The following is a 15,068-nucleotide window of genomic DNA, read 5'->3' as shown; positions in this document are numbered from 1 at the left end:
CCTGTTATCCATCTCAACGCACTTAGTCCAATCAGCTAGTGCCGGTTCTTGCCCACTCTGCTTCCACGTGTACAAGATAATCTTCCCATTCTCTAAGCCTACTGCAACAATATACCTATCAAGAGAACAAACATTATTTCTAAGAGATTACAGTAGGCAGTTCAGCAAAGCTAGCTCTAAAGCAAGCTAGAAAGACCTAGCACTCAAAGATGGTGTGTTGCACCTTGCCCTTCAATTCAATACACAGTTTTTCATGAAAAAAAATTAAATCAGAGCTTCTTCATAAAAATGAAGAAAGCAGAAATCTGCAAAATATTATTCTGCTTAGAATAAAAAAGTACAACACTCATAATGAGGTTATTGCAGCATCAGACCAGTCAATGCTGTAAGAAGAATGAATGTTTCAGATGCATTAGCCCTTCCTCCTTGCCCTCCCCTCCCTTTCTTGTTATGCTGTTTGGAGAAATTACTGTTACCTGAAAGATGCCAGGAAAGCAGGAAGAAAAGTTAATGCAGTCAAAGAATGGTCAAAATATTTGATAGCTAAATTTTAGGAGCTGTTTAGCCACAGAAAATTGACTAAAGGGAGAAAAACATGAATACTAATTTCAAGTTAAGTGTAAAATGGTATTATAGAAAACAGCAATACCTTCCATCAGGAGTTAGCACGTGGCTGATACTAACAGCTGTAACAGAATCCATGGCATCCAGTACGGTTGAACAAGGCTTGATCGAATCTGGTATATTCCCTTCAGCAGGCATAGATAAATCACACTGGCCCCATATAATGACCTGTTAGAAAGAGAATCATCTAGGAAGTTTCACTTTATTCTTTTTGTAAATGCATTCACAAAAGAATTACGGAATTATGTAGTTAAAATGCTCTCAGAGCACAGAACAATGACCAGTAAAACAGTCATAATTTCTATCCATGAAAATCTAACTTTTAGAAAGTCTGCTTGATTTTATTAAATATACTAATAACAAACACAGATTCTACTACAAAAAAAAAAAGAAAAACTTAAGTAGAGACCCATAACTCTTATGTGACATATGCTTATTGTACTGTGTGAAGTTAAGATAGGAGGAAGTCCAACTGACAGACCGTTGTCTTGTACATACGTATTCAAGCACTTTATTTAGCATATGAAAGTTTCCATGATCTCTGTGATAACACACACTACAAGCTTTTTGTGTTTATAAACTATGGGCCCATGAGAATATAGTATTTGCTAACCTAAAATATATTTTAAATAATTCTGGGCTTTTAACATTCCTTTTTATATTAATTACCTTTTTGTCTCGACTGCCAGTAACAAAATACTTGCTATCTGGTGTCCAATCACAGGACCAAATGATTCGACTGTGAACAGCTGTATTTTTGTCTGTGTATGCACAGCAACTGAAAACTGGGCCTAGAATAAAGCACAGAGAGGAAAAACCCTTGCTTCAACTGCTTTGTTTATTGAAAGTAACTGTCACCCTCACTTACTTAGTACAGTGAGGACTGCAGGAATAGTTGGACATTATTCCACTCATCTTTAAAGCAATTGGAAGTACATTAATCACACAACCATAATAATTACTGGTTTAAGACCGTAACAGTCAGCCCTTACAGCACAAGAAGTGGGAACAGTATCTTTATCTGTTTCAAAAGAAATGAATTCCAAGCATAAGACATCGAGGTTCTTTGGAAGATTTTAATAAGAACACTGATTTCAAAAGCCTTAGTATTGAGTAATTTTTACCATGGGTACACATATACCCCCTTCCCAATCTCATTATAGTTACTATTTAGTTACTATATAGTTACTATACAGTTACTACAGTTACTATATAGTTACTACTATATAGTTACTATAGTTACTATTACCAGTAAAGTCCCAAGAACTCATATCATAATGATCCAATCCTAAAGATTAATCTGTTCCCAAAGAGACAGGTTGCCATTTCACTATACATACAATCAGGCAATATATCTGATTAGCAGATCACTAAATAGGAAAGCTTTTCCTAAGTAGAAAAGACTGTCATTTTGGAGCATAGATGTTGACTAACCACTTGTTGGGATGACAATTGAAGCAGTTTTGCTTTATACCTATAACAATATTCCTTGTAGACAGAAAATTTATCGATGAACAGATGAAAAGAGGGTTTCCTCTACTTGCTTCTTATACGAATTTGTACTCCTTAACCCAAAACATTATGTAACTACTGTGAACAATATGCCAGGCTTTAGAATAGAAGCCTGAATAGAACAAATCTCAAGCCAGAACACAACCAGACACAGTCTGATGGGGCCAAAACTCATTGCCAAGTCTCTACAAAAACTCTACAGAGCTCAGTAACCTTAGTGGCGCATAAAGACTACTGGGCTCTTGTAAGTCAACAGGGCAATGATAATCGTTTAAGCACAAGCATCTGTTCAAGGAATCCATTTAAGTGTTCAATGGCAACCTCCTCATGATTTCACAAGGCTGAAAGTCCTAATGACAAAGTAAATGGAATCTTTACTGTCTGCTCTATTTTATAGACAGAGCCAGCCCTAGTCAAATTAATCAATTGTGTAGGATTATCAGAAACCCACACCAAAGACAGAAATTAATCCTGTCAAGAGTCTCAAAGTGTCATGCCCTGTAAAAAGGGAAAAGGCAGCGCTATGCCGGACACCAGTATAATTATGAACCTTCCAGCCTAGCCTGCACAGAACACCATAGCAAAGGTTTTGTATGGTAGAATACCAGTGTGAAATTCAGACATTACACTCTGGCACGTATACGTGATTTCAGTAAATCAGAAGTGCACAATCACAAGCAGAAGGCAGGAGGACAAACAGCAGACTTCATTATGTCCATCAATTAAATGTCATTTACTGCCTGATTATATCCTTTTCTACATTTTCTAGCTTTTCTATACAACATTAATTGCTGTTCCTAAAGCCACAGGAACTTATACCACTATTAATTCTTAAAAGTTGTAAGGAAAATGTCCAGTTATTTATTTAATTAATAAGTCTTTCAAATATTTAAGCCCAAAATGTTGAACAAATCTTAGAGTTTTCAAATGAATACATCCATTTCACACATCTTACCTGACTCTGATGAGTCCTGTTTCCTCCACAGTGACCAATTCCTGTCTCTAGAAACTGCTAATAAAAATTGGTCATTAGGAGAAAATGCCAGCTGAGTAACAGTCAGATTGTGAAATGACAAACTCTGTAGTTTCTTCCAAGAAGTAGTGCTCCACAAAATAATTGCTGCATGTTCTTTTTTGGAAGCCTTTAAAAAAAACGTCAGTGAGAATTAAAGAGAGCAAATATAAAAATCACACGTCTCAACATACTAAGATATTAAGGGGCTTACTTTAAGGCTTACCATGGAGTTGGAGTGTTTCCTCTGCAAAATTTTGGTTCACTATTTTCTATCAGAGTTGACAACGTATCAATGAAAAATGTTTTATACCTGTATTTGTTAGAATTCAGCTAATATCTTCAAATGAACTACATATCATTTATGAATAATAGAGTTTCTGTATTCATTCTCACCTTTGCAAGGAAAGTTACTTACACAAAATCTTTCATATTCAGAGCAGATTCAGCTCAAACTGAATTCTGACACCTGCTCTGTCAGCCCAAGAAATATGACAGCACTTTTCACTAGATGGTGCTAGAATCTTTTCTTACCTTACATGCTGAGGCAATTAAAGTGTTTGAATTATTGCAAGCAACACAAAAAATTTCATATCCATGTCCGTATCTGAAATAAATGTGAAAAGATATTTAACACATCACGGTCCTGTTCGTAATATGCATCAATGCTTTTACGTTGATTTCAATCCCTTTGCAGAAAAGAAAGGTATAAACCAGGAGCATCCCGCCACTTTCTGTACTGCATCCGAAATAATTCCTAATAATGCTCTGCATTCAATTTAAACATCTGCATAAATTCTTTCATGCTTAGGAACTGTCTACAGAACAATCTCTCCAGCCCATTCCACAGTCCTAAAGCACCAGCAATGCAAACACTACTGCAATGATTAACAAAGCAGACAGAGACAGCATTTAATGCATTCTTATTTTCTTATAAAGCAATTTTAACGTTATTGATAAAAATCAGAAGCCACATATTTGAAGATCATAAAGTAAATACACCGCAAAGACTCAGCTAAAGGATGCCTGCTCTGTGAAATACTGAAAGATTTCTGAATTAGAGGACAAGAACCATATCAGAAGAAAGATGTAAAAAAAAAAAAAAAAAAAAAAAAAAAAGCAGCTTCACAAAGATTTTTACACAAATTGTCTTGGAACGTCACATATTTGGATTGGGGGTTAACTAATAAACAGAAAAACAACACAGGCTAACAAATTGCCATTAGTCACAAAACAGGCTGGAAGCAGAATAAAATTAGGAACATCTAGAAACAGTAGAAAAATATCAGCTAAATACCGGTTCGTACATAGAGGCTTTGCTTTCTAGCACCTAGGGAAGCATTTCCTTTTCTGTTCTGAGCAAAGGTATAACAATTCTAGGATGAGATCTAGACCATGCAACTCGCTTACACAAATACGTAAGGAATAATACAGAAATCCCTGTGAACAAAAGGTAAATGACGTTTGTATGTGGTCAGTCTCAAAGGGAGTCTCCTCCCTCTTTTCTAGCTTTTCCAACATCATTTTTGAACAAAGATGACTTCAGGACACTGTTTTCAGTGTCATCAAGTACAGAGGCACCAGAACCTGGTTATTTCTCCCCATGGCCTTATACTCAGATTGTTTATTACTTCTGCACAGGCAGCAATCAAGTAGGCTAGACTTCCTCTGCCTGAAGAATATGACAGGTAACAAAGCTGATCTGCAAAAAACACAAGGGTTGGATGGGAAACCAAGGTTTTGTTGGTTTTTCTATTACCAAAAATAGCTAGGAGGATTCTTCACACTTGCTGACCTCTGTGAGGCAGGGTATCAAGAGAGTTGCAATTTGCCACTGGTTCAAGCAGGCCTACACAAGTGTATGGAAGAGAAGACAAGTGAGTGTTGTTGAAACAAGACAAAAATGCATATTCAGCTTGAGAAGCTCCTGGACTGAAAACAGATAAGCTGGGAGAACACCCCAGAGAACAACTTTTATTTGGATGCCTGCTTACATGTAGCTGTCCTCTCCTTCTTTGGAAGACAGCACTAAGTGGTGCTCCTGCACCCCTGCAAACAGCATCTCCTACTGCCACTGTCTTTACTGGAGATAACACTGATGTATATAGGCTCTTGGTCTGACCTATGACAGTCCTGCTCATGTGACTTTGCAAAAAGATGTTATCTTAGGTCTTATTTTCTTTTAAGGAGAAAGATTAGATGTTAATGTCTCTATTTAACAAGAGCAAAGTGGTGTGCAGAAGCTCAAAATGTTACTGTTAAATGCCCCGCAATACTACATTACATGAGATAAAAGCAAAGCAACTGCAGACTTGTTTCACAAGTTATTCCACGGCTTATTTTTCCTTCACTGAAATTCATTGAAAGTATACTTTTCATGGAAGAAATGTTTTTTTTGTTTTTTTTTTTTCCTCTGTTGAAGAAACCAGACTTTCACTGGTTTTCAATACACAGCAGTCTCCAGAAATTTGTCTTAAAGGCAAGCATTATGATAAAACTCCTACTGGTGGCAGGGTGAGAAGAAGCACGTAACTTCATCATTATAAGACACAATCAGATTTGCAAATTAACATTCCAATTAAGTACAGCCACCCGTCCCTCTCCCCCCAAACAGCCTGGGCACGGTTACTCTTCATAAAAAGGCAGTGCATGCCCAAACTTCAGACACGAATGTGGGAGTCTGCCTGTGGGATACATCCAGCAGCTACTCTTCTGGATTCCGTTCAACAGATACAGACAGTAATTTGTCTTTTAAACAGATGGCTGTTTTGGCTGCAAGTAAAATCCCATGAACATCAATCCCACGTAACGACGTCTTTGCAACGCTGCTGACCGAGGAAGTCATTCTGAGAACTGTCCACCTCTGTAGAGCTAAATCTGAACAGCGTTGTCTCCTTACCCTTGAGGGCAGAACCCTGCAAACCGGGGGAAGAGATGAAAAGGAAGAGAGGAGAGGAAGGAGCCTCCCACTGCTATGATGGTTGGACATCATCAGCCACAGCTTCACTCCCCCAAACCAATCCCCAAAGCTTAAAGCAACGCCGTGAACAAGTGACGGTTTGTGCCATTTAGTTTCACGCGATCCCTGGAAGGCTGAAGGCGATACAACCCCCGCCCCCAAGCAGATACATAAATAACAAACTGAACTATAACACGCATCAGAGATCACCGAAGTGTGACTTCATTAAAGACGAAGATTGCAAGTACAGAAGCCCCAGTACAGCCCCTTCCTCCACCCCCACATATTCAAATCTGATCTCTGCCTTACGTAACACAGCACAGCAAAGCTTCCGAGTGGAGAGAGGAGCAACTGCATGAATGAATAATGAAGTGACACTTCCAGCCACAAGAGATTTTGCCCTAGCAGTGCGTAATTCACAACATTTTTTATGCACAGGTAAGTTGACTGGACATTCAAAGTTTCCAGATGAATGATTACTGTAATTTTCTACTGTTGCAAAGGATCTCTCAAGACTTCCCAATGTATTATACGAGATGTACACACTGCATATAAACACTCTATGGTAATTTTCCAAGCGGATAAAGATTAGCATACTCTCACAGGATTTATCATATTTTTATTTTAAAGTTATCAGATTATGTAAAAAATTCATCGAGTTCTTCATACTAAAACCCACTCAACCGGTTATCAACACCAAACACTAATCCTTCAAAATCTGGTGTTGAGTTATAGCTGGGAATACACAAATGTCAATAACAAACAAGCTATTTTTAGCAAGTCAGTTCCTCATGCTGTTTTTCTGCTGCTATGGCAACCTGAAATCTGCATTATGTGATTTCATGTTACTTCTTTCAAGATTATCCTGAGGAAAAAAAAATTGAAAGTCTACAGACACTCCACATCTTGTTTCCCTTGCACAAAGGAATTGCTATCATTAGCAGTTTCTCTAAAAACAGAGGAAAAACTGCTTAGATCAGTCACCTGAAGACAATCATAAAATATAGGATATCTTACTGAATGGAGAATAGAAGAGTTGATAGCCAGTATTCCTGTAACAGAATATCAAGGATTAATACCGTATTAGATGTTGAGAACTGTCAAAGGCAAATGAAGAAAAATTTTTGCCTTGTCCCTTTTTCACTACTTACGTAAGTGGCCACATTAGCGGCCACAGCATGAACAGGAGAGGCATTTAACAGAACAATTGGTAATTATTGTACAGATACAGTCTAATTTTGGCCAGCTTCCCTGGCAGTAGAAGTGTTTAAAAGTATTCAAAGAAGATTAAATGCCCAGTTGAAGGTAAAGCTGACCTCCTACAAAACCTTCTGCTTGGTCAAATGAAAGCAATTTGCAGAGACTGTCATCCCCCCCCCTTTTTTTTAAAAAATAATTTTCCTTCCAAATAAAGTAATGAAACTGGTAATGCATAAAGGTAAATGTAGTTATCAGCAAAGGCTCAACATTTTTGTTTCTGTCCATGACCAGTGTTTCAGGAGATTCACATAAGTAAACCTGTAAGAGCTTCAAATGCTTCGTGCTTTTGTGCTGTAGAATCAAGATCAGAAATAAGAATCCTTCCCAATACATATAAATATTCAGTTTCCTATTCACATCTCTGCTTCCAGAGCAGCATTGCTAACTAAACTCACTTAAAACAGTCTTGAAAAAGCTACAGTTAAAAAGCCTTTTTGCATTTCCCCTCCAAGTGCCTCTCAACTCCCTAGCACTGCCACTTGCAACCGTGCTGAGAGGTTCAAAGAACTGATATGAGCAACAGCCAGACAAGAAAAAAAAATTGATTAAGCTCGTAAAGGGTAGAGGCAGCAACACATAGCTAAAACCAACTCTTCAGGTGGAGGCCTACAAGTATGAAAACTTTGAAGACTGCAATTTGTGTTACTGAGATCCTGAATGAACAACCAGGTTACAAATCTTTGTTTGCAAATTGTTATAAAATCACTACTTTAGGTGCATCTCAGAAAAGAGGAAACAAAACAGAAGATGAATTCTAAAACCATCCCACCTCAAAACAGTTATTGGCGTGACCTATTACCTTTGCAATCCATAACCTACCCTGACAGCATTCAATACCCAAACTGTGTCTGTAAACATCTTATTCAACATTCACCACTGTGTTCCACCACTAGCCACAGCCTGTTTCAGCTGCTGCTTCTTATATTCTTCTGCTATTGCATCTTATAACTCTGTTAGCCTCTAGGGGAAAGCTCCTTATTTGATACTTCAACCTTTAGCAGTGGCACTACATCCATACCAGAAAGACAGACTTGATCTGCAGTCTGCCACGAAGCAGAAAATTCTTTATACTGTGAGACTTTCAGTGTGGCCAAGGTTTAAGCAGATGCACCGAGCAGACAGACATAAACCAAGGTTACACCACACAAAGAGCCTATCATATTCCAGAGCACAGATAAGACCGCAGAAATGTGCAATAGGTCCCTATAGCAGACTAGAGAGGTTACTATTATCTTGGCACAAGGAGGGAAAACAGGGACCTGTGCCTTACACAGACCTCCAAAAGACAAAAACCTAAAGGGACAACAACTCTGACTATTACAAATTCAAAAGAAGAATAGCTTTGTGCTAAAACATGAAAAAATTCACGTGTACAATTAGTGAAACAGTTTTGAGACACACAAGGCCCAACTGCCATTTTATCCAGTTTCCTAACTTTTGGATTCATGTATTTATTTAACAAGGTATACACTGCATGAAGTCAAATCAGGTAGTAAGTCAGGCAGAGTTGTAAGATCAGACTAGATCAAATCAATGTTACAATAGTTTTCTAGAAAAAAAAAAAAAAGTAAAATAAAGAAAAAAGAAAACTTACAACTTCTGAATTTCAGGCCACAAGGTATTCTGCAGCAAGTGATCCTCTGGGGGAGGTTCTAAAAGACATTAGTAAGACATTCAAAATCTGGTACTAGATAATCTAAAATCAGCTAAATAATGCTTCAAAGCTAACATCCAATGAATCTCATTCTCTATTTCATAAAATCTAAATTCATCTCATACCTGTAAGGATCAGAGGTTGAAAATAAATCTCAGGATACTGATTAGAAATGGTATTAAAAGTTTCTTCATCTTCAGCTGGTTGAGCAGGCATATCTCCTATTCAAAACAAGGACTTTATTAGCTGTAGAGAACACACTTGACACAGTGGAAAATATGAGCACATATTATTCAACTGAAAACCCTCTATTATTTCTAAAATCAAAGTTTCTAAAATTTGAAATTAGGTTTCTCTACTTGCAGAGCTACAATAATACAAATATTTGAATCTAGTTATTTTAATGAACATGAGACTGAGAAGGCAAAATATATATATTAAAATAACAGCCTTTGGAGCAATTTGAGTATGGGACTGACCTCCCCATTGGCACAGTCTCTTTTAGAGATTTCTGGAGATTTTGGTATATCTGAAAGAATCAGCCACTTGGAGCTGAAACTGTGCTTCCCAAAAAGTTAAAACTTTTTTCCTTTTGCACTGGAAAATTTTAAGCAAAAATCTCAGACACAAATGAAGGATTTCCAGGTTTCATGTAGACGCTTACGTGAAAAGCCATACTTGTAAAAGTCTATCTACAGCGTGCAAACTTCAGCAAAACTGCCAAGAGCTTAGCCTTTAGCTTTAGGCAAAAGTACTAAAAGTAACTGAAATTACTCAGTTATGTTAAAATTCAGCTCTATCCTTCACTTTGAAGGTATTATTTAAGAAAAAGATACAAAGACGGGGAATAGTGCCTTTTTGCCAAAAGCACATTTTAAATACAGTATTTAAAAAAAAATAAAGTATAGAAATCTCAGCAGAAGAGAGATCATCCTATCATCCTGCCTTCCCCACTTGAAAAAAAATACATCAGCATTTATCTAATTTGAGATCATCATTCACCATTAAGATTTTTCTGCAGGGTAAGCAGGAACAGAGTTATAAGGCACTTTAACCTAAGCCGTCAATGCTGACAGCATTTGCTGGACAATAACAGACAATAGAGGAGAATTTGACAGTTTTTCTATTTATAGTGCCACTGCTGGATGTGCCACATGAAATCAGTTGAAATTAGTTATCGTATGTGTGAAGATGCTCTAGAAGATGGAACTTTTATTTCCCTCTGTCAGGGGAAAGATTGAAAGAGGTGAAAGAGCAAAAATAGGTTTTGCCAAATTACGTTTTATGAATTTCTTCACGTACAACAAAGCAACTCCTCATCTAGGGAGAGGGAGAAGCATGGAGAAAACAGAACAGCAGGTTGGGGATTCCAGACACTTCCAAGTCCATCTCAGGAAGGCAATCAGCCCCAGTGCCTGGGCATGAAACCCATCCAGATCAACTGACAAGGAGAAAGCAGCTCCTGGGAGCACTGAGTGGGGTTACTTCCTCTAGGGTGTGGGTCCTAGAAGGCAGGGAATGAGCATTTGGGGTTTGCACAAGACTTATTATGGGATGTTTAGGGGAGGAACGAAAAGCAGATAAATGGACGATTCAAGGAAGGATTCTCATTTGTGTTATTTTCGTTAAGCACTAGATTTCGGTACTGCCAGACAAATCAGCACATGGCACAACTTTACTTCTAGCTTTTAAACTTGCAGTCAAGTCCACAATGATAGACCTAACAAAAAGACAAACACTAAAATAACTATTTAAAAACCTTTACACATGAAGCACCGTCACCATTATTTCTCATTAACCATACCTTCAAAAACAGCTTTATTGGATAAACCCAAAGCTGGCACAGTTGCACCTTCTGGAAGTTCAGATGAATGCTGAATGAAAAAAAAAGAGAGGTTTCACAGATTGTCATGTAGGATTGGGTTTTAAAGGGCACGGGTTAATGAATCCCTGTGATAATAACAGAGACTTTTCTAGAGAGAAGGGGATACACTTTGAAACACTCCTAACTCATCCAGAGCACACCCCAGACAAAATAAAGAATGCTACTCTGCAAAGAAGAAAAAAGCTTTCTCTAAGGCATCAGCACAAGTGTTTTGCCATCAAGCATGCATCTTCATTCCTACTTAAAGGTTTTCTACCACAATTTAATTTATCCTAGAATGCACATGATAAGCGCTCAACTGAGAGCTCTGCAGTTTTAAATGCAGTAAGATTGGGCACAGTCTGCTCTGAGGTGAAATAAGAAGGAAGCATTTTGGAAACATGGACAGAGAATGAGTGTCTCTGCCTATAACTTCAAACACAATCCAGCACATAACAGGTATGGCTAGAACATGTGCCCATTTAGAAGAGCCAAGAGGAAAGACAAATAATTAGAAAATATTTCCATAAAGATGTGGTAGAAAAGCTCAAAATCAGAAATGGTAAATAGGATTGAGGCCCTTTGTGTAGAGATAGAAAGGGGTTTGATCTAACAGCTATAAACCCTCTTTGTTCAATGGTCTGGAAAGTTCAAAGACTGTTTTACATAACTGGATTTATAATTTAAGTGTCAGATTAAGAAAAACAATGTTACTTATTTAAATGTTCATAATTTGATGAGACAATGTGTGATACAAACATACCAACCTGAGGCTTCTAAAACAGAAGTGCTTCTTCATTACAACCCAAGGTATAATACAAGTTCGTGGATTTAAGCTGAATAAAATCCTATTCATCTTCTTTTGAATATAAGCTTGCTTTTTTTGGTTTTAAGTAAATTTTTGGGGGGAATGCACATGAGCTAAATTAAGAAAAAGCTTACGCACTAGCGAAAATAAGCATTCACATTGAAATATTTCAACAAAGCTATTTAAGAGTATCTATATCATTAGAGCTCGTAAAGCCCTCCTCTTTAAACAAAGTCCATGTGAAGCACTTTGGGATATCATGGGTCAAAAAATAGCAGTCAGAGGAAGAGCTGATAAGGAAAGCCTACATAAAAGTAAAATAATGACACCTGCCAGCATTATAATAGAACAACGTTATTTGCACGTCATTAACACAAATGCTTACAAAGACTTGCAGAATTAAAGCAATAAATAGCTACTTATGTAACTTCTTGCTACCAAAAGTGAAGAGATTTCTTTCCCAGATATTTCAATTATTAAATGAAACGGAAGGGCTAATCCACCAACAAGCAGCTACCCAGAAAACATTTGCTTTTGAGACAGAATTGCAAAGAGCATGCAAGGCACTGTACAGGGGTAGCTACCCTGAATGAGGGCTGCTCTACAAAACCCAGAGAAAAACAAAATTAGACCTTAAAGTGAATGGGTAGCAAAAAAAAGAAGGCAATGCTGCAGACTTATCTTTCCACAGAGCAGGAAAGCGTATTTATCTAAAAACAGCTATAGGCCTAAGAACTGAAATCTAAAGGACTTGCAAGAAAATTTCCACAGCCAAGAGGAAATAAAGCATGAACAAATACGTATTTATAAATATTTATATATAGCAGCTAACAACAACACTGAAAGCTTTGTGCTTTTTTTAATCAGCTGCTTGGAAATAAAAAACAACACATAACCACACAATAATAATTACATCTAGACAAGTCTACTACTACGCCCTTAAATTAAGGAGAAGTACATCTTCAGGCCTTACTATTTGTTTTCAAATCATGTGGGTTTTTTTTTTGGTGTTTTTTGTTTTTGTTTTAACCAGTAGTCTACAATCTTCAGAAATTGCTTGGCCTTGCTTTGTTTCAAATACAGCCTGTTTTGTAAGACAGCACCATAAAAAATACATTTGAAATAACATACATGGAAGCCAACAGAAGGGAAAAGAGAAATAACGCTAAGTTTCAGAACCATTAAAAGCATTTTTATGGAATTTAGTGCAATTTTATGTTTTCTAGAGCACTGATTTTTATCTACATGGAAGAGGGGTGCCTTAAGTTTGTATTGCTGTGAAACACTTACCTGGGAGTACAGCTTTTCCATTGGAATACCAGTGATGTTACTGAAGTTTTCTATAAAATTCTTGGGAGCACGAAAAACTCGAAGCACTTTTTCATCTGCTCCTGATACGAACTGAAACCGGCCAATCATTGCCAGACAGCGCATGTCATACCCATGTACTTGAGGCCTTGCAACTTCATGCCAGGTTACCTAAATAAATAAAAACGCAGTTGAAGTGTAATTCTTAACCAGAGAAGCAGCAAGATTTTGAGTTGCAAAAAGTACTAATACTTCTCTTTACATTGATAAAGCCAGCAAATAAAGTTAATACAACCTTCTACTGATGTATGCACACATACAGTCAAATCTCATTCTTCCATTAAACAATTCTTATAATTAGTAAATGGTGTCCCTGCATTTGCAATGTCTCCAAGGCATTTGCTTACCTTTCTTACTAAAAGCCAAGAAAGAATATTAGATTTTTAGAAAAAAAATATGTAAATGGTTTATTCTACACTTAAAAAAAAATGATTCTTTGTGAAAAGATTTTTAGGAAGTACTATTTGCTGCTACTTACATGCGGTATTTCAGTTGGAATAATACAGCGTGCATTTTTGAGTTAATTCTAGTTCTGCTAGTTGTTATTTAATTTGAATTACTCTATATTACTTCAGAATTAAAGTGTTTGAAAAACTGCAGTAAATACAGAGTTTACACTACACTAGATATGCAAACATGAGGAAAGGCATTATGTTTACTGCAAACTGCCTATACCACATTAAAAATTCATTTCAGTTTCATTTTTAAAACTTCCCATGCCATGTGAATAGAGTATTTGAGAAAACCTACAAAATCTCATTTTTCACAAGAGCATGATTTGAATAAAAAATAATAGCACAATAACCCTTCTTCCCCATGCATCTTCACATACTTTAGAACACAGCACACAATAGGAACGAAACAGGAAAAAAAAAAAAGAAAAAAACATCAAAACCAAGGGAGGGTTGCCTAAGTTGTACAATAAACTTCATCCAGAAAAACCCTGGTACAGGTCTGCATGACAAATTGAAGCTAGCTGTTATCCCTTATTTCTGGTATGTGAACTAAGTACAGTATCAGATCTGGAATTTTAAGAAGGGATAATAATTCTCATTTAACTCTTGGCACTCTTAAAAAAAAAAAAAAAAAACAATCCTGAATACTGAGCTTTAATACTAACTTCTCACAGATATCTGAACTATTCATCTTAAGACAAACATCAGGTATTGCAATTTTTAAAATGCTAAACCCTGTATGGTAAAGAAAGGCAGGCATTTTAACAGCTTATGTTATCTCCATTCCCCTTCAGATGACCCATTTCTACCTCAGCCCTTCATCTCACTTCACCTACAGGATGCTATCATTTTTTCCCAGACCCTATGACACAAAGTGTTGGCACTACCTGGCTTTTCACATCTATCCAGCCAGAAGGTTGCTCTTTGTCAGAACAGGAAGGGGAAGTACAATAATTCAGTCCACTTAGGTATGAAGACTACCACCACTCTGCTACATTAGTTGATTAATTTAAAAAAAATAAAATAAAAAAAATCAGGGACAGCAGGAACAGCTGCACAAGTAAATCATATAAACCTCAGTTCTTCCCGATAAAAAATTAAACAGTACACATAATGAAAAGTGGTACTTAGTAGGTCACAGAGGATGTGCTATCAGTAACTCTTTGAATGCTGCCAACTTACATAACGTGCTAGTCCTGGACTTGGCTTCCGTATGTCAAATCCAACAAACTATCTTTTCCACAAAGGTGTCGCACCCTCCAGCTTGGAGATTAGGGGAAGAAGCAGGGAAGGAAATTGAAGATGCCCTTCCTACGAATACAATGCAAAGCTTAGAACTTGAGCTGGGATTGCTACCACTTACGTGGGGCCTGGAAATAAATCAAGGAACTGGTGCCAAATTCACTCTTCCCTGAAACATAAGACACCCTGTGCTGGCCTACACTGCAGAAGCTTTGCTAAGGGAGTTTTAATAGCTACTCTTTACCTTCCCCAGCTAATAGCATAGCGATTTCAATCACTCTAGTTTCTGGCAGTTGCCTAAATAGAACAT

The 15,068-nt window shown here is 37.1% G+C and overlaps 1 protein-coding gene across 1 annotated transcript in view; it reads right to left on the bottom strand.

Annotated features, from left to right (window-relative positions):
• ELP2 (elongator acetyltransferase complex subunit 2) overlaps positions 1 to 15,068 on the bottom strand; it is a 35,010-nt gene that overhangs the window by 3,394 nt on the left and 16,548 nt on the right. The window contains exons 13-21 of the mRNA XM_027451835.2: positions 12,984 to 13,172; positions 10,826 to 10,895; positions 9,147 to 9,242; positions 8,962 to 9,019; positions 3,683 to 3,755; positions 3,092 to 3,278; positions 1,294 to 1,415; positions 650 to 792; positions 2 to 115 (exon numbers count right to left, since the gene is read on the bottom strand). Of these exons, the coding sequence (XP_027307636.1) occupies positions 2 to 115; positions 650 to 792; positions 1,294 to 1,415; positions 3,092 to 3,278; positions 3,683 to 3,755; positions 8,962 to 9,019; positions 9,147 to 9,242; positions 10,826 to 10,895; positions 12,984 to 13,172 (1,052 nt within the window). The remainder of the gene's footprint in view (position 1; positions 116 to 649; positions 793 to 1,293; positions 1,416 to 3,091; positions 3,279 to 3,682; positions 3,756 to 8,961; positions 9,020 to 9,146; positions 9,243 to 10,825; positions 10,896 to 12,983; positions 13,173 to 15,068) is intronic.

This window comes from Anas platyrhynchos, chromosome 2 (assembly GCF_047663525.1).
Source record: "Anas platyrhynchos isolate ZD024472 breed Pekin duck chromosome 2, IASCAAS_PekinDuck_T2T, whole genome shotgun sequence".
NCBI lineage: Eukaryota > Metazoa > Chordata > Aves > Anseriformes > Anatidae > Anas > Anas platyrhynchos.
The sequence above is the reverse complement of the archived record's forward strand: the minus strand, read 5'-3'. Positions and strand labels throughout refer to the sequence as shown.